The sequence below is a fragment of the Procambarus clarkii genome, chromosome 58 (assembly GCF_040958095.1).
Source record: "Procambarus clarkii isolate CNS0578487 chromosome 58, FALCON_Pclarkii_2.0, whole genome shotgun sequence".
NCBI classification, from domain to species: Eukaryota; Metazoa; Arthropoda; class Malacostraca; order Decapoda; family Cambaridae; genus Procambarus; species Procambarus clarkii.
In genome coordinates, this window is record NC_091207.1 from 24,007,076 (window position 1) to 24,026,570 (window position 19,495).

A 19,495-nucleotide genomic window follows, 5' to 3' on the forward strand; every position below is an offset into this window, starting at 1 on the left:
AGTGTTATATATGTTGTTAGCGAGTGTTATATATGTTGTTAGCGAGTATTATATATGCTATTAGCGAGTATTATATATGTTGTTAGCGAGTATTATATATGCTATTAGCGAGTGTTATATATGTTATTAGCGAGTGTTATATATGTTATTAGCGAGTGTTATATATGTTATTAGCGAGTGTTATATATGTTATTAGCGAGTGTTATATATGTTATTAGCGAGTGTTATATATGTTATTAGCGAGTGTTATATATGTTATTAGCGAGTGTTATATATGTCATTAGCGAGTGTTATATATGTCATTAGCGAGTGTTATATATGTCATTAGCGAGTGTTATATATGTCATTAGCGAGTGTTATATATGTCATTAGCGAGTGTTATACATGTCATTAGCGAGTGTTATACATGTTGTTAGCGAGTCTGTTATATGATGCAAGCGAGTGTTATATATGTTGTTAGCGTGTGTTATATGTTGTTAGCGTGTGTTATATGATGCAAGCGAGTGTTATAACACACGCTAACAACATATATAACACTCGCTTGCATCATATAACACACGCTAACAACATATAACACACGCTAACAACATATATATGTTGTTAGCGTGTGTTATATGTTGTTAGCGTGTGTTATATGATGCAAGCGAGTGTTATGTATGTTGTTAGCGTGTGTTATATGTTGTTAGCGTGTGTTATATGTTGTTAGCGTGTGTTATATGATGCAAGCGAGTGTTATATATGTTGTTAGCGTGTGTTATATGTTGTTAGCGTGTGTTACATGATGCAAGCGAGAGTTATATGCTGTTAGTCAATACCTCACAAGGAAGAGGCTTAGAGCCATCATTAGCGATAATGTAGGCTTAACTACTCAACTGGTACCAGTCTAATCGCTCTGCCCTCCTGGCTTAGCGCACCCCTGACTACTTTAAGCGAGAATAATTCATACATTTGAATATACATGTACACATGTTTTATGTACATACATTATATATATATATATATATATATATATATATATATATATATATATATATATATATATATTATATATGAAGAATGGAATAGAGCTCTCGTCATATGGCGCCGGAGGTGGTTTGGCAATGTAAATTAATTTTCCTGAGTGGAATATTTTTTTTTTTAGATTTATTGAGCGACACACTAGTGAGGATGTGGTTGTTCACACGGTGTGTGGTTGTTCACACGGTGTGTGGTTGTTCACACGGTGTGTGGTTGTTCACACGGTGTGTGGTTGTTCACACGGTGTGTGGTTGTTCACACGGTGTGTGGTTGTTCACACGGTGTGTGGTTGTTCACAAGGTGTGTGGTTGTTCACAAGGTGTGTGGTTGTTCACACGGTGTGTGGTTGTTCACAAGGTGTGTGGTTGTTCACACGGTGTGTGGTTGTTCACACGGTGTGTGGTTGTTCACAAGGTGTGTGGTTGTTCACAAGGTGTGTGGTTGTTCACAAGGTGTGTGGTTGTTCACACGGTGTGTGGTTGTTCACAAGGTGTGTGGTTGTTCACACGGTGTGTGGTTGTTCACACGGTGTGTGGTTGTTCACACGGTGTGTGGTTGTTCACACGGTGTGTGGTTGTTCACACGGTGTGTGGTTGTTCACACGGTGTGTGGTTGTTCACACGGTGTGTGGTTGTTCACACGGTGTGTGGTTGTTCACAAGGTGTGTGGTTGTTCACACGGTGTGTGGTTGTTCACACGGTGTGTGGTTGTTCACAAGGTGTGTGGTTGTTCACAAGGTGTGTGGTTGTTCACAAGGTGTGTGGTTGTTCACACGGTGTGTGGTTGTTCACACGGTGTGTGGTTGTTCACACGGTGTGTGGTTGTTCACACGGTGTGTGGTTGTTCACACGGTGTGTGGTTGTTCACACGGTGTGTGGTTGTTCACACGGTGTGTGGTTGTTCACACGGTGTGTGGTTGTTCGCACGGTGTGTGGTTGTTCACAAGGTGTGTGGTTGTTCACAAGGTGTGTGGTTGTTCATAAGATTACGATAATCATAAACTAACAGACTCAGAACTGATCCTCTGATCCCACAGCTGATCCTCTGAGCCCACAGCTGATCCTCAGAGCCCATAGCTGATCCTCAGAGCCCATAGCTGATCCACAGAGCCCACAGCTGATCCACAGAGCCCACAGCTGATCCCCAGAGCCCACAGCTGATCCTCAGACCCCACAGCTGATCCACAGAGCCCACAGCTGATCCACAGAGCCCACAGCTGATCCACAGAGCCCACAGCTGATCCCCAGAGCCCAAAGCTGATCCCCAGAGCCCACAGCTGATCCCCAGACCCCACAGCTGATCCACAGAGCCCACAGCTGATCCACAGAGCCCACAGCTGATCCACAGAGCCCACAGCCGATCCACAGAGCCCACAGCTGATCCACAGAGCCCAAAGCTGATCCAATCAGCAGCTAAGGTAGGAGAACCACTCACCTGGTGGCCAGTGTGGTGGTGGTGGTGGTAGTGGTGGTAGAGATACCGGTGGCTGGTGACAGGGTGGCCAGAGTCTCTGAGCCACACCATGGAGGGCTCGGGATAGGCGTCGACCACGCAGGATAGGTTGACCGAGGACCCCAGGGTAGACCACACCTCGTCCTCCCATCCCTGGATCGTCGGCCGGACTGGAATAGGTTGGACGGAGACGCCATGTTAGTCGTCTGAAGGAACAATTGTCTTTTAGTTTAAATTGAGAGAAAGTTGCATGTTTGGACGTATGTCTGATGTACGTTAAGGGGATCTACACACGCTCTAAACACCTCTCCCTTCACATCCCTTCCATAGGGATTTAACACCACAACCATTCCGTAGGTCCTTAACACCCCCCAACACCTTATCCGCAGGGCCTAAATACCTTCCTCACACCCACTCCTCATGATCTGAACATCCCTTCATAGGGGTGAACCCACACACACCCTCTCCGTAGGGCTTGTAACTCCCTACCGCAGGGTCCGAAATCCCCCCTCCATCTGACTCTAGGCATGATAAAAGGATTAAGAGAGACGAGGGATGTCTCGTGTCCTCTGATTTCCGCTCTTGTGTGAGTGCATTAGGAGCTATATAGCTGTGAGCCGCACTCACTCTCAGAGGAGAGAGTGAGCTTTATATAAGGCCCTGATATTGGCGTCTTACCTCCCTGTGCTCTTGTGGGTATTAGGGACGGCTAGGCTTTACACCGTGGTGGGCAGCTTGGGTATTAGGGACGGGTAGGCTTTACACCGTGGTGGGCAGCTTGGGTATTAGGGACGGGTAGGCTTTACACCGTGGTGGGCAGCTTGGGTATTAGGGACGGGTAGGCTTTACACCGTGGTGGGCAGCTTGGGTATTAGGGACGGGTAGGCTTTACACCGTGGTGGGCAGCTTGGGTATTAGGGACGGGTAGGCTTTACACCGTGGTGGGCAGCTTGGGTATTAGGGACGGGTAGGCTTTACACCGTGGTGGGCAGCTTGGGTATTAGGGACGGGTAGGCTTTACACCGTGGTGGGCAGCTTGGGTATTAGGGACGGGTAGGCTTTACACCGTGGTGGGCAGCTTGGGTATTAGGGACGGGTAGGCTTTACACCGTGGTGGGCAGCTTGGGTATTAGGGACGGGTAGGCTTTACACCGTGGTGGGCAGCTTGGGTATTAGGGACGGGTAGGCTTTACACCGTGGTGGGCAGCTTGGGTATTAGGGACGGCTAGGCTTTACACTATGGTGGGCAGGAACCTCTTTAACTACTTTACCTTAACTGCTACTTCCCACACTCTTCAATACCGCAGCTGCTTGTAAAGTCAGTCAATGTAACTTTGAGCAGAGTAGTGGTGCAAGTATGGGACTTTATCTAGATAAACACCACACATGAATATTCCTTTGGTTCGGTTCCCATTGTCACAGGATGCAACCCACAATAGCTGTCTCGACCACCTAATAACGCTTCCGTCGTGTGCTGCCCAGCAGATGCACTCAAGAGCTTCAAATTAATTCCACATTCCGTAAGTATATATCTTGGCTACTCATCACATTCTAAATATATTCATATTTGTGTTATAAATCTTTGTTCTTCATGATAATTGGTTTAGAACCCGAATATGGTTACCCCCGTGGAAAAAAATGATATTAATATTGCGTGTGTCAATCTGATATTGACAGTCGAACCTGGAGCCAGTCTAGACAAAGAACAGTTAAGAGACAGACATATCTAGCAAGTCTAGACAAAGAAACCAGTTTAGAAACAAACATATCTTACATTTCAAGACACACACAACACGATTTGACTTTCCAACAAAAAGTGCTCCAAGTATCGAGGAAGACTTACACCTGACAGAGAGGAGAATCCTCTTGCTGACCGAAGGCAGGACCCCATTGCTGGCTATACAGAGGTAGGCTCCAGCGTGTTCCTTCAGCGTGTGGGGTATGACAAGCTCACTCCCCACCACCATCAACTCTTAAACGCCAGAAAATGAAGAAATATATCAATGAACATTCCTGGCCACTGTACCCCCATCTGACTTACAATTTGATGTGTTGGACTACCCTTCAAACACACACAGTAATATAACCATTTGCTATGGCTGAATTAGCCCAAATTGCATTTTAGAAAATCGATATGTAACTACAAATCCTAAGGTAACCTATCCTAGCAATCCTGGATCTAATTCACGCTATCCTAAGCCTAATATCATGCATATATGTGCTATACTAGGCCTATAAATGGTACAGTTTGATTTTTATAGTATAGTACACCACCTACCTACCCACCTCCCTACCCACCTCCCCACCCACCTCCCTACCCACCTCAAGGCCGGCTCCCACCACGATCACCCACCTGTCTTACCTGAGCCTTGGATGAGAGAAGAGTCCTCCCGGCGCCATCTGTAGGAAGGCTCCGGCTTGCCGCTGGCCCCACACCTTAGGGCGGCTCGGCTGCCCTCCTCCACCTCCGTGTCGCTGCTCGTGTTCGAATCCAGGATCTTGGGAGGCACTGTCGACAATGCAAACATCAGTCATGACGTATTCATGCTATTGTCATCATCTTAGTCACTATCACTGCTTGTATATACACAAGGGGGAGTACCCCCTTCAGTGTCCGAGTCTGTCCGTCTACCTGTCTGTTTGAAGGGTGTGTCAGGGTGTGTCAGGGAGTGTCAGGGGTGTGTCAGGGAGTGTCAGATTGTGTCTAGGAGTGTCAGGGGTGTGTCAGGGAGTGTCAGGGAGTGTCAGATTGTGTCTGGGAGTGTCAGGGAGTGTCAGGGAGTGTCAGGGAGTGTCAGGGAGTGTCAGATTGTGTCTGGGAGTGTCAGGGGTGTGTCAGGGAGTGTCAGGGGTGTGTCAGGGAGTGTCAGGGAGTGTCAGGGGTGTGTCAGGGAGTGTCAGGGGTGTGTCAGGGTGTGTCAGGGAGTGTCAGGGGTGTGTCAGGGGTGTGTCAGGGGTGTGTCAGGGAGTGTCAGGGTGTGTCAGGGAGTGTTAGGGAGTGTCAGGGAGTGTCAGGGGTGTGTCAGGGAGTGTCAGGGAGTGTCAGGGAGTGTCAGGGGTGTGTCAGGGAGTGTCAGGGAGTGTCAGGGAGTGTCAGGGGTGTGTCAGGGAGTGTCAGGGAGTGTCAGGGGTGTGTCAGGGTGTGTCAGGGGTGTGTCAGGGAGTGTCAGGGTGAGCGCGTCAGTGTGATATGTTTTAAATTGTCGAGAACAAAAATGATTTTCAAATCAAGTATTAAACGCAATTGTGAAATCCTTCTGGAAAAAAGATGGTGTTTTATATGTACCCTTGTAGTCACCTGTGTACCCTTGTAGTCACCTGTGTACCCTTGTAGTCACCTGTGTACCCTTGTAGTCACCTGTGTACCCTTGTAGTCACCTGTGTACCCTTGTAGTCACCTGTGTACCCTTGTAGTCACCTGTGTACCCTTGTAGTCACCTGTGTAGTTAACACACTTTTAGTCTTCATGTTTAGTCTACACCCGTTTACTCTACACCCGTTTAGTCTACACCCATGTGGCCTACACCCATGTGGCCTACACCCCATGTAGTCTACACCCCATGTAGTCTACACCCATGTAATCTACACCCATGTGGCCTACACCCCATGTGATCTACGCCCATGTAGACTACACCCCATGTAGTCTACGCCCATGTAGACTACACCTCATGTAGCCAGGTGTAGACCAAATTCTTTAAACTCCACTACTTAATGCTTCCGTAATAAATATAATTGCCCTGTTAAAGAAAAAAAAAGAGATAAAATGAGTGAAGAGAAAACATTCACAGGTCAGTGGTATGAGGGGCGCTTGCCTCGCCCTGCCTCGCCCTGCCTCGCCCTGCCTCGCCCTGCCTCGCCCTGCCTCGCCCTGCCTCGCCCTGCCTCGCCCCTTGCTTCTCCCGCCTCGCCCTGCCTCGCCCTGCCTCGCCCTGCCTCGCCTTTGCTTCTCCCGCCTCGCCCTGCCTCGCCTTTGCTTCTCCCGCCTCGCCCTGCCTCGCCCTCCCTCGCCCTGCCTCGCCCTGCCTCGCCCCTTGCTTCTCCCGCCTCGCCCCTTGCTTCTCCCACCTCGCCCTGCCTCGCCCTTGCTTCTCCCGCCTCGCCCTTGCCTCGCCCTGCCTCGCCCTGCCTCGCCCTGGCTCGCCCCTTGCTTCTCCTGCCTCACATTAGGCCAGTCGCCCTCTCAAAGGCCTTAAAGCTGTAAGTGTTTTCTTCTTCCCACTAATTTAGTTCTTAAGGATTGCAGACCCTAAACTGATCAAACACTTTTCCATCTTCTTGCAAAGCCTTGACTCCCGCCGTTCAGATTTCTTGCACTTTAAACGATAAATCAATATGACTGTTATACGTGCTGATATTGGTACTCTAGGAGCCGGTCGGCCGAGCAGACAGCACGCTGGACTTGTGATCCTGTGGTCCTGGGTTCGATCCCAGGCGCCGGCGAGAAACAATGGACAGAGTTTCTTTCACCCTATGCCCCTGTTACCTAGCAGTAAAATAGGTACCTGGGTGTTAGTCAGCTGTCACGGGCTGCTTCCTGGGGGTGGAGGCATGGTCGAGGACCGGGCCGCGGGGACACTAAAGCCCCGAAATCATCTCAAGATAACCTCAAGATATCCTCAAGAGTTAGTCAGCTGTCACGGGCTGCTTCCTGGGGGTGGAGGCCTGGTCGAGGACCGGGCCGCGGGGACACTAAAGCCCCGAAATCATCTCAAGATAATCTCAAGATATTGCTCGGAAGAATTATTATGTTGAACAACTCTATGTAGAGCATTTTGAACGTAAATATTTATTTGCATTGCAGAAACATATCTGATTGTCAAGAGTATTTTTTTTTTTACAATCTGTAATGTAATGCTGTATTTTGTTGTGTAATAATTGTACAACTCTCTGTTCCATGTTTACGCAATAATGAACCGATTCGTCTATATTTGATTTTATAATCACAACTTAATACATGTTTTGTTTTAAATGAGATAACCTGTATGTTATGACTTTAGAAATGTTGCTCCAGCTTTGTTTACACACGTGTTGGTTATGAATAAGTCAGCTGTATTCTTGATGAATATGAGGAATAAGTATTGTTTACATTGATGAATTCGGTTGATCTTGGCTAGCCTTGATGTAGCAGATGTTTGAGTAATGTAGAGCTCAGACATCATGAAGTTTATGATCGAAGATCTCAGTATGCATCGTTAAACATCATTTATGACTATGTTAATCTTTATTTTCCTGATGACGTAATGTTAATGTTTATTTTACTAATAACAATTTTATTGTTTGTTTACTGATGAATTAATGTCATCTGCATATAATAGATCAGCGAATATTATGTAAATATATTTTTATATATAATATATATATTAAATATAGCGGTAAAGTTTTGCATCACTCTGATACAAAGATAATACCAGAAAAAGGCCCAGAAGGTACAATGGTTCCTCATCTTTATACGCTGTATCATCTGCATTGGTACTCTATCAATATATTTGCCTGCTCTCGACATTTCACCTAAAATTAGTACCATGACTGAGCCGAGGTCTTTGTGCTGGTATACAGAAGGAAGGGCGGAAGGTTTTACTGTTCTTCAGTTGATGACTATGTTCTTCAACTGTGTGTTGAAAGGTCAGCTCATCAATCTGACTTTTTGCGAGTAGTTTATTTTTATATTAATTCTTTATATGTGAACATGTATAATATTATGGAGGGTGGGCACGCTGCTCATAGGAGTCTCTCTACAAAATTCTTCATTATGGTCAGCTACCTTACCTTGAGGTTACCTTGAGGTGCTTCCGGGGCTTAGCGTCCCCGCGGCCCGGTCGTCGACCAGGCCTCCTGGTTGCCGGACTGATCAACCAGGCTGTTGGACGCGACTGCTCGCAGCCTGACGTATGAGTCACAGCCTGGTTGATCAGGTATCCTTTGGAGGTGCTTATCCAGTTCTCTCTTGGACACTGTGAGGGGTCGGCCAGCTGCTTTGAACTTTGAAATTCTTCCTTTAATAAGGACTATTGACTTATATTGGTCGGTTAAACAACAGCCTGGCCGTTTGCAGAGTTTGCGTTCGATTCTTGATGGTTCAATTGATTGGCGTCACTGCACTTCCGTCTTCATATCCCAGCTCTTAGTCTGTCTCGTATCCCTTCCAAGTACTATGCAGGAATACTTTGTCAGCACCTTTTCCTGAAAATTATCTTGACTTTTCTTATCTCACGTCTTAAGTTATTTGGCTCTCGTACTCTGTATAATTGTGAAGGATTATAAGGATTATAAGTATAACCCAGGAAGGATTCCTCCGTGGTATATCTCACTTAATGAAACGTCTAATGGGGTCTTGTTACCCTACAACAGCATCTTATCTGAAATGTTCTCAATTATGCGTTATTTTGCTGTTAAAAAAGCAAAATTTACCCACCTGTGACCATTTAAATTTAATTAAATTTAAATTATATTTAATTGCATTTAAATTATAAAAATGGCACAATATCAAATCAGATTTGCCAGATCAACTTTTTAATGAATATTTTTTACCCGAAAAGTCTATAATTAATATTATTATATCTGATAGGAGCCTCCGATGAAACGTGTTGAATTGAATGTTTAATCTTGGATAAAAATATCTTGGATTTTTTGGCTGTTACTGAAAGGACATTGTAGATCTGCGTACTCATTTTATCGTATGAAAAGGATTCAGATATTACACACACAAGATTTCAGATCAGCTCTCACAATACAACACCATAAATGGTGTATTTAATTCAGTGAATAGGAGTGTAGTCAGGAAATTGTATTGTCCGTCAGGCTCTCTCTTGCTCTCATAGTTGAAAGGTCACACGTGTTGATATTCACATGTTGTGCAGAGGTCAGGTGGATAGAGAGGTCAGGTAGACAGAGGTCAGGTAGTGTGGGTGACCTCAACCAGGTCCTCGACCTGTGCTAAACTGATATTTTGCAGATGGTTACTCGTCTTACTAATACACAGCAGGGAATGTGTATTACTAAATACACATTTAGACACGTTTCATTGAATATGACTGCATATTCCATGTTTAATGTTATCTTGTTTAGGGCTTCTATCCCTTTGACTAGTGTTCTTGCATCTTGGTTTAACTGGAAGAGGATTTCTCCAAATGTCATATTTGTTCGTGGTTCACTAAGAGAATACAAATTATTTGTAAAATGTAACTGACATTTATTATAAATTGACACGTTTCGAACCTACAAGGTTCATTCTCAAGTGAGGAGACAGGAGTTGTTCCTGTTTGAGATTCAGCTACTCTGAAAAAAAATTCCATGTAGCACGGGCTACAGTGAGCCCGTAAGAGAGTCCGTAAGAGACAGGATTGATTTAATTGATGAAGATTAAGCCACCCAAGAGGCTTAATCTTCACAAGCCCATAAAAAAAAAGAGACAGGAGAGACCATATCTGAATTATACTGCTGGGAGATCAGGTACATACAATAAGGTGAGTAAGGGTAAAAAAGGTAAGAGGCAAGGGTCCATGCCTCTTACCTCTTATGCCATTTAATACATAAAGATTAATCAGGCAATGATTCTGGTACAGGACCACACCAGCAAGTCTGAGTAACTTCACAAGACATCCATCGCCACTGCGACCCGCTGAGGGGGTTTTAACAACGACAATGCGCCACAAACGCCTAAAGTCAGGACTCGCCCCGTGGACGGCCAAGCTTCCACCAAAAAGCGACGTCTTGAAGATCCTAAAAGAAGGCGCGGGCACTACCCCCATTGAAGTTGGTCAAGAAGGGAAGAATATTGTGCTCTATTACTCGTGTGCGTGGAGATCACTCCACTCACTCCTAAAACAAATAACTCAAAACACTCCAAATCACTCACTGGGTAAACACTCCAAAAATTCGATCGCACTCTTCGCCAAGTACACCACCTCTGTCCTCTCTTCCCACGTCAGAACACCGCCGACCGAACAGGCTTTATCAGAGGGGACCAGGCGCTGGATCGCGGACCGAGAACAAACGAAGATCATTACCAACATCGAGGGAGAAAACCCGAACCTGGGGGGGGGGGGGTATTCGATGTTATAATCTGCAGCAACGATACCGAAGACGACGACAAGCGCCCCACCATGAAGATATCCTTCACCACCTTATCCGCGGCCAACTTGGCTGCCAGCCATGGTCTCCACTGCTTCGGCATCAAACTTCCACCCTTACAGGTGACGAAGGAACGATTTCACGAGCTCCAACAGTGCTTGTAGTGCTACGACTACTCCCATCCCACCAACAAGTGTCAGCACCTTGTCCAGAAGCCTTTGGTCTTTGCCCTTTGGTCTTGGCCTTTGTGTCCAAGACCATCATTTCTCCATCTGAAGTCTAAAGCCCATTGTTGCCTGCTCTGCAGCAGCGATCACCCTGCAATTTCCCACCGCTGCCCTCGCAGACACGAAATCATTAGGATCCAAGCTGAATCCAATGAAGCCAAACCCTCTTCTTCCGCTGCCGGAGCCACCGGCACCAAACCCAGCATCTCAGCTCCCACCAACATATCAGAAGACTTCCCAGTCCTACCAAACAGTCGCTCCTCCCCATAGGCCATCCGGACTCCACGCTGGGGACCTAAGGTGGTCCCCAGTGTGGCCCAGCACCCTCACAGTCCCTTTCATCACGTACAGGCATTATCTCTGGTCTTATTCGACTAGCGGAGAGGCTTGCCTGACCAGAAAATCAACGATTTGTCAAGGAACTCGACGCGCTATTCCTAGCCAATAGCCTGGACCCAATCATGGCTCCGGACACAAGTCTCACTGCCTACATTAGCGGAAAGTATCACCAGGACAACCACAAGGTCGATCTCAACACAGACTCCAGAACCACCCAAGACCCGGGGGCACAAACAAGAGGCATTTCTCTCTCCATCTCCCAACACTCCTACCATCACCATCTCACCAGCCGCGCTAGCCGACGTGCTGTCTACAAATACTAACAGCATCACCAACGCTCCTGAAATAACTTCTTCCACTAATCCACGACGCCTGAGTCTACCTTAGGCTGCAAGGCCAAAGACAAAATCACCAACTACGATTGTTACGGACTCTTCGGACGAGGAAAAGGAGTAGTTTTCCTCGGAAATAGGAAAGTAAATAGAGGATATAGTAGGAGCTCTACCGCCGCACCACAAATACGACACCTACTCAGTACAAGACCACCTCATGGAAGCCACCTCACCAAACTCCAACGACAGCACGACTCAGCCAAAGGAAAAACGGAAGACCTGGAGGTCTACACTAACCCACCAGCTCCATAACTGGTTCAGCCAGCCCTCTGAGGCTGAAATCCACCATGAAGACCCCCCCCTATCCATCCCCAGATCTCTAGTATCAGATATTGTTACTGGTAAAGCCTCTACTTACGGGCTCACCATAGCCCGTGCTACTTGGAACTTTTTGTTCTGAGCAGCTGAATCTAAAAACAACAACATTAATCGGTGGTTGTTGGTATGGCGTTTTTGGCAGTGATGTTAGTGAGTGAGAGCGCTCTCACTCTCGCGGTGGGTAGAGCGCTCTCACTCTCGCGGTGGGTAGAGCGCTCTCACTCTCGCGGTGGGTAGAGCGCTCTCACTCTCGCGGTGGGTAGAGCGCTCTCACTCTCGCGGTGGGTAGAGCGCTCTCACTCTCGCGGTGGGTAGAGCGCTCTCACTCTCGCGGTGGGTAGAGCGCTCTCACTCTCGCGGTGGGTAGAGCGCTCTCACTCTCGCGGTGGGTAGAGCGCTCTCACTCTCGCGGTGGGTAGAGCGCTCTCACTCTCGCGGTGGGTAGAACGCTCTCACTCTCGCGGTGGGTAGAGCGAATAGTTCCGTTGTTTGGGTATTTATGGTGGGTTGTTCGACTTATGTGAAAGGGTTTCAAGGATATATAATCTTAAATCTTGGGTTTTGTCTAATATGAAAATGTTTTTATTCAACATTTCTCTTGTTAGGGTGAAGTAATAGGCTCTCATGTGATTTTTAGCGGCAGTTGATCGAAGATGACAGGTCAAACGCCTCGTCAGCTTGGTGGACGTCATACGTATGTTCTTAGATTGAAGGTTACATCCTTCGTGGGGATGCAGGTGTACATGTATACCACGTTCATCCTTCGTGGGGGTATGTATACATGTATACCACGTTTATCCTTCGTGGGGGGGGGGCAGGTGTATATGTATACCACGTTCGACTGCTGTAAAGAGTTCTCAGTCGGCTTCGGGCTGTTTATAATAAGGACGTCAGAATCCTCATATACTATAAAACTAAGACGACCATTGACCTCCTCATTTATGGAGGTCAGTGACATTATGACAATGTAACTCCATGTTAGTGGGCGATATTATGACACTGTAAACCCATTGACAGTGGGTGACACCACGACATTGTAAACCCCATGACAATAAGAGATGTATCACCACTTCAAGAACCAACATGCTTGCACTTACAAGAAATCTTTTCTGCTAAAGAAACAAAGCAAGACATCTCTTAAGATGGATGCTGAGGCACGAGAAGGAGAGCATCTCCACCAAGCCTCAACATCCCTGGATGGGGGTCAGGGGATGGTGGAATGTGTTTACACATTCACACACACAGTAGGGTGACCAACCATCTACTAAATATCCCATTCACCGGGGCTCTTTAGGAGACTCGAACCCCTGATCCCCATGTTGTGCGAGGCCCAAGCACACACATACTAAATACCTGTTCATCTAAATGTTCATCTGGTAAATACCTACTTATATTAAGTCTATACTTGGTTCACTACTGCCTCTAAATCCCAAGAAAAAAATGTTAGCTTGTTTTAAGCAACTTTTGTGATTATATATATATATATATATATATATATATATATATATATATATATATATATATATATATATATATATATATATATATATATATATGTCGTACCTAGTAGCCAGAACGCACTTCTCAGCCTACTATGCAAGGCCCGATTTGCCTAATAAGCCAAGTTTTCATGAATTAATTGTTTTTCGACTACCTAACCTACCTAACCTAACCTAACCTAACTTTTTCTGCTACCAAACCTAACCTAACCTATAAAGATAGGTTAGGTTAGGTTAGGTAGGGTTGGTTAAGTTCGGTCATATATCTATGTTAATTTTAACTCCAATAAAAAAAAATTACCTCATACATAATGAAATGGGTAGTTTTATCAGTTCATAAGAAAAAAATTAGAGAAAATATATTAATTCAGGAAAACTTGGCTTATTAGGCAAATCGGGCCTTGAATAGTAGGCCGAGAAGTGCGTTCTGGCTACTAGGTACGACATATATATATATATATATATATATATATATATATATATATATATATATATATATATATATATATATATATAAATTATATTATATATATAACTGCTATTTTTTATGACTTTATTTTAGTTATTTGTTCATATTTTTCATTGGAGCTCTGCGAGATCATTGGTGTATAATAAACATTCCAGCTGCCGATTTTCAACGCTGTTTTCACCGGAAATTTCAATAAATGCAGTGAAAAAAGCGTCAAGTGCAGTCGGGTTTTTTTCCTGTTAGAAAAAGCATAATTTTCTTGCAATTTGCTAAATGCAGAATGTCAGATTTATCTCAAACACAGAATGTTTTCTTTCTTCATCTTATGACATTTGACGCTAACAGACCTTCATTTGACTACCGCTTTGTGTTTATTAAATTTCAACACGATGCATTGAGGGAATAATTAAATCGGTGACATTTCACGTTTTATTTTTTGGTGCAAATATCAGCTCACAATCCCGGGGATATTCTTGTGCTGTTTGGAGCAGCATACATAAGCGAGCAGATGCACTTCAGTGTTGAAATTCAATTCATTAAAGCATAGAAGAGGGCGCTGCCTCCTGCCCACATCTACACCAGTAGTGAGCTGTATATCACTAGCTCAGAAAGTCGGGAAAAATACTCATCAATACTTTCATTCTTCCCATTGAATGAACAGGTAAATAAGATCTTAGACTGACAGAGAAGTTGGTCCACCGTCTAATACCATTGTCTGACAGGAGCTCGATAACACTACGTAACGTGTGGGAGTAGTGTGGGCAGGAGGCGCGGGAGTAGTGTTGCTGGAGGTGTGGGCGTGATGTGGGCGTGGTGTGGGCGTGGTGTTGGCATGGCTGGTACACAGCTGGTACTGACATGCAGCTGATTAGTGATTTTCTCGACATACTCTCCCGGTGTGCCGCCCCCTTTCTCTCTCTCTCCTCGGTCTCCCTCTTCCTCTCTCTCCCTCTCTCTCTCTCTTGTCCCCGGACAGCGAGACCAAGACCCCCCCTCCAGAGGTCCAAGGGGGGGGGGGGGCACTAAGGACCACTGCCTGAACAGACCCATGGAGCGTCTACTCACCAGAGGTAAGACAAAGGTGGCCTGTCGTTGCCACCCGGATCAACAAGCGGGTCTAAACCTCATCAAACACACTCACACACTCGGACAAAGCAGAGTCCCAACAACGTAACCGCAACGCTATTAAGCTCAAACAACGAAATAAGGGTTGTTCCAACGTTGTGGTGACGTCGTGTGTATGATGGGATTTTATATATATATTATATATATAATATATGTATTATATAATATATGTATTATATATATTATATATATAATATATATTATATATATTATATATATAATATATATTATATATATTATATATATAATATATATTATATATATTATATATATAATATATATTATATATATTATATATATAATATATATAATGGGCTGTTTTTGGTCTCTAGATTAAAACATCCCAAAACAGACTTAGTAGTTCCTCGTTGTAAAAAAAGGATGATACTTATAGCAACTATTGGTCGAACGTTCCAAAATGGATTATCTGAACCCTTCAACAAATATTTCATGTTTTGTAATATTGGAACACTAACCACTTGGGCTGGACGGTAGAGCGACAGTGTCGCTTCATGCAGGTCGGCGTTCAATCCCCGACCGTCCACAAGTGGTTAGGCACCATTCCTTCCTCCCGTCCCATCCCAAATCCTTTTCCTGACCTCTTCTAAGTACTATATAATTGTAATTGCTTGGCGCTTTCTTCTGAGAGTTCCCTTCCATTCCAAATGTTATGCATGTACAGTAATCTTAAGATTAAGCTGACTGTCTATTACAGGGCCAAGGAGACCGCCAGCTTGATCAGCTTGAGTTCACGAAGAACTCTCCAGACACCAAATGAAACGTTTTCAAGGAGAGGAAAGTCGTCTATGCCTTCAGATGCCCACTTGGGGACTGTCAGTTCCAATGATCTCAATATATAGGCAAGACAACTTGTACTTGGAGAGATACTTGTACCACTGAATTAAGGGCCTAAGTTTTATCGTCGTTATGTTTATGATTCTTATCCCTAAATATATATTATATATATAATATATATATATATGCTCGCATGTGGATAAGTTTGTTTCGTATTTAAATTAAGCATTTAAATTCGACTTTCACTTACGAAAATTGGGTAAAATTAAAAAATAGTACATTTTGATTCATTAATTCTAACATTGGGGTTGTCAATTGTATACTTCAGTGTGCGGTAAACCTACAATCATGGGACGAGGTTTACATCATCTGAGATCTTATTCTAAACTATTTAAGTTGAATACAATTTCAACTTTATCAAATACAGCTTTCAATTTTTGTTCAGGATGTCTTTGAGTCAAATGCTTTCCCAAGCAAAGTATTTTAAAGAAGGTTTTGGAAATTCTCAAATGCTACTTTTTTTTACCTATCGTTAAATTCCCTAAAAGTAATCATTATATCAAATTTCAGTATACTAAGCCGTCATATTAGAAAGGAACTTAACAATATTCTTAGACATTCTTATCCACAAATCGGCTTTCAGTTTGTATTTACCAATGATCGTATTGTTGGCCCGTTCCACGTACGAAAATGTTCGAAATGTAAAATGTTCGATATGTGGGGAATACCTCACGATACCATCAACACAGCATCTACAAGTATATAGGTATGACAGGCTGTGAGCAGCCGCGTCCAACAGCCTGGTTGACCAGTCCAGCAACGAGGAGGCCTGGTCGATGACCGGGCCGCGGGAACCTTAAGCCACGAAACCATCTCAAGGTAAACTCAAGGTAGGTAGGAAGGTAAACTCTCTTACCGAACAGGTTCGTCCCTTAAGCGATATCAGCTGTTTGGTGTACGGGATCACCCAGGAGAAACTGGCCACCTCACTGAAAACGATTTCACTGTTCTGAATTCCAGTCCTCATCCAACCCGTCCTCGACTCAAGTCCATTCCATCCAGCGGTCGACCCCACAGTCGCATTCATAAATTTTAACAGGCTGTTCATTCAAAATGGGAATTTTCTCAAATATAAATTAATATTATAATATATTAGCATATTGTGCATATATTGGCATAGGTTAGGTTAGGTGTTTAGGTTCTGTTGGCGATTATTTGTATTTGTAGTACGTGGGTGAAGCATTTATAGCTTTGTGGTTCGAACAAAATTCGTCAGTGAAGCACTTGTTCCGGAAGTGTTCAAACAAAGTCAGTTGTGAGTCGTGTGTAAACAGTTTTTCATTCATAAACTGCTGGGGTTTGGCGAGTGCATGGAATCACTTTTGGGTCTTTGTTTGGAGGACGAGCTGCCTCATCGACTAGTTCTCAACATCTTGGCATCTCTTTGTATTGCGAAAATGAGACCTGAGTTGAACAAGTTCGAGTATTCGACTCAAACTGATCACGATACTAGTTCGTGGCCAACGAACAGCCCGTCCTCCAAACAAAGACCTAAAAGTGATTCCATGCACCCGCCAAACCCCCTTTTTATGAATGAAAAGCGGTTTACACACGACTCACAACTGATTTAATTCGTCCGAACACTTCCGGAACAAGTGCTTCACTGACGACTTGTGTTCGAACCACAACGCTATAAATGCTTCACCCACGTACTACAAATACAAATAATCGTCAACAGAACCTAAACACCTAACCTAACCTATGTCTATATATGCACAATATGCTAATATATTATAATATTAATTTATATTTGAGAAAATTCCCGTTTTGAATGAACAGTATGTAAAAATTTATGAATGCGTCTGTGGGGTCGACCGCTGGATGTAATGGACTTGAGTCGAGGACGGGTTGGCAACGAAGTTTTTCCCTCCTCAACAGCAAAGGCCAAATGCTTGTTAATGCAGCCGCCAAACCCCTTGTTTGTGAAAGAAAAACTGTTTACAGCACAACTGATGACGTTCGAACATTTCTCGAGCAGTATTCACCTAGTTGTGGTTGCAGGGGGTTGAGCTCTGCTCTTTCGGCCCGCCTCTCAACTCTCAATCAATCAACTGTTACTAACTACTAACTAACCAACTTTTTTTTTACCACACACACAATAAATGGGCTTCGCTGACAATCTTTGTTCGAATCGCAAGGCTTTAAAAGCTTCACCCACGAACTTCAAATACAAATAATCGCCAACAGGACCTAACCACCTTACCTAACCTAATACTTCTGTTCACCCAGCAGTAAGTTTAGCACCCGAGAGTTAGTCAACCGTTATGTGAGCTTGCTGCCCTTCCTCAGACATGTCTCGTTAAAGCGGCGGCCCGACCCCCCAAAATGCATACATAAATTTAAAGAACTCTGTAATAAAAATAGTTTTTTTCTCGTATATAAAATATTATTATATATTAGTTCTATGCTTAGGTGAATGTTACATTAGATTAGATCTTAGGTTCTGTTGGCAATTGTTAGCGTGTGATTTACGTGGGTGAAGCACTTCAACCCGTCCTCGACTCAAGTCCATTACATCCAGCGGTCGACCCCACAGACGCATTCATAAATTTTAACATGCTGTTCATTCTAAACGGGGATTTTCTCAAGTATAAATTAATATTATAATATATTAGCATATTGTGTATAAATAGGCATAGGATAGGTTAGGTTAGGTGTTTAGGTTCTGTTGGCGATTATTTGTATTTGTAGTACGTGGGTGAAGCATTTATAGTGTTGTGATTCGAACAAAATTCGTCAGTGAAGCACTTGTTCCGGATATGTTCGAACGTCAGCAGTTGTGAGTCGTGTGTAAACCGCTTTTCATTCATAAACAGGGGGTTTGGCGGGTGCATGGAATCACTTTTGGATCTTTGTTTGGAGGACGGGCTGATTTACGTGGGTGAAGCACTTACAGAGTTGCGATTCGAACAGAGGCCGTCAGCGAAGCACTGTTCGAGCAATGTTCTAACGTCATCAGTTGTGAGTTGCGTGTTAACCGTTTTTGTTTCATAAACAAGGCGATAGGCGGTTAACGAGCATTTGGCCTTTATTGTCGAGGACTGACTGGTGGAGGAGAGTCAGTAGTTCCACCTTGGGGAGAACCTGGGGCCAGATTCACGAAGCAGTTACTCAAGCACTTACGAACCTGTACATCTTTTCTCAATCTTTGGCGGCTTTGTTTACAATTATCAAACAGTTAATGAACTCCGAAGCACCAGGAGGCTGTTTATAACAATAACAACAGTTGATTGGGAAGTTTTCTTGCTTCTAACTGTTTAGTAATTGTAAACAAAGCCGTCAAAGATTGAGGAAAGATGTACACGTTCGTAAGTACTTGCGTAACTACTTCATGAATCTGGCCCCTCGTTATTCGCCGAGATATTATACCTTTTCTCAGGTACAACTGTTTCTCATAAGACGGAAATTTTCAAGGAGAAAATCTATTTCTTAAATTTTGTTTGTATGTGTTTTCTCAAATATATAAAGTAACATTATTATATATTAGCATATTGTGCATATTTAGGTGTGGGTTAGGTTAGGTTAGGATGGGTTAAGTTAGGTTAGGTTGGGTTGGGTTGGGTTGGGTTGGGTTAGGTTAGGTTAGGTTATCTTGAGAGGTAATCTTGAGATGATTTCGGGGCTTTAGTGTCCCCGCGGCCCGGTCCTCGACCAGGCCTCCACCCCCAGGAAGCAGCCCGTGACAGCTGACTAACACCCAGGTTATGTTAGGTTAGAGGTATGTTAGGTTTG

At 44.2% G+C, this 19,495-nt stretch overlaps 1 protein-coding gene across 1 annotated transcript in view; it reads right to left on the reverse strand.

Moving 5' to 3' along the window:
- LOC123768038 (uncharacterized) overlaps positions 1 to 19,495 on the reverse strand; it is a 98,219-nt gene that overhangs the window by 21,535 nt on the left and 57,189 nt on the right. The window contains exons 5-7 of the mRNA XM_069306785.1: positions 4,832 to 4,978; positions 4,313 to 4,441; positions 2,452 to 2,639 (exon numbers count right to left, since the gene is read on the reverse strand). Of these exons, the coding sequence (XP_069162886.1) occupies positions 2,452 to 2,639; positions 4,313 to 4,441; positions 4,832 to 4,978 (464 nt within the window). The remainder of the gene's footprint in view (positions 1 to 2,451; positions 2,640 to 4,312; positions 4,442 to 4,831; positions 4,979 to 19,495) is intronic.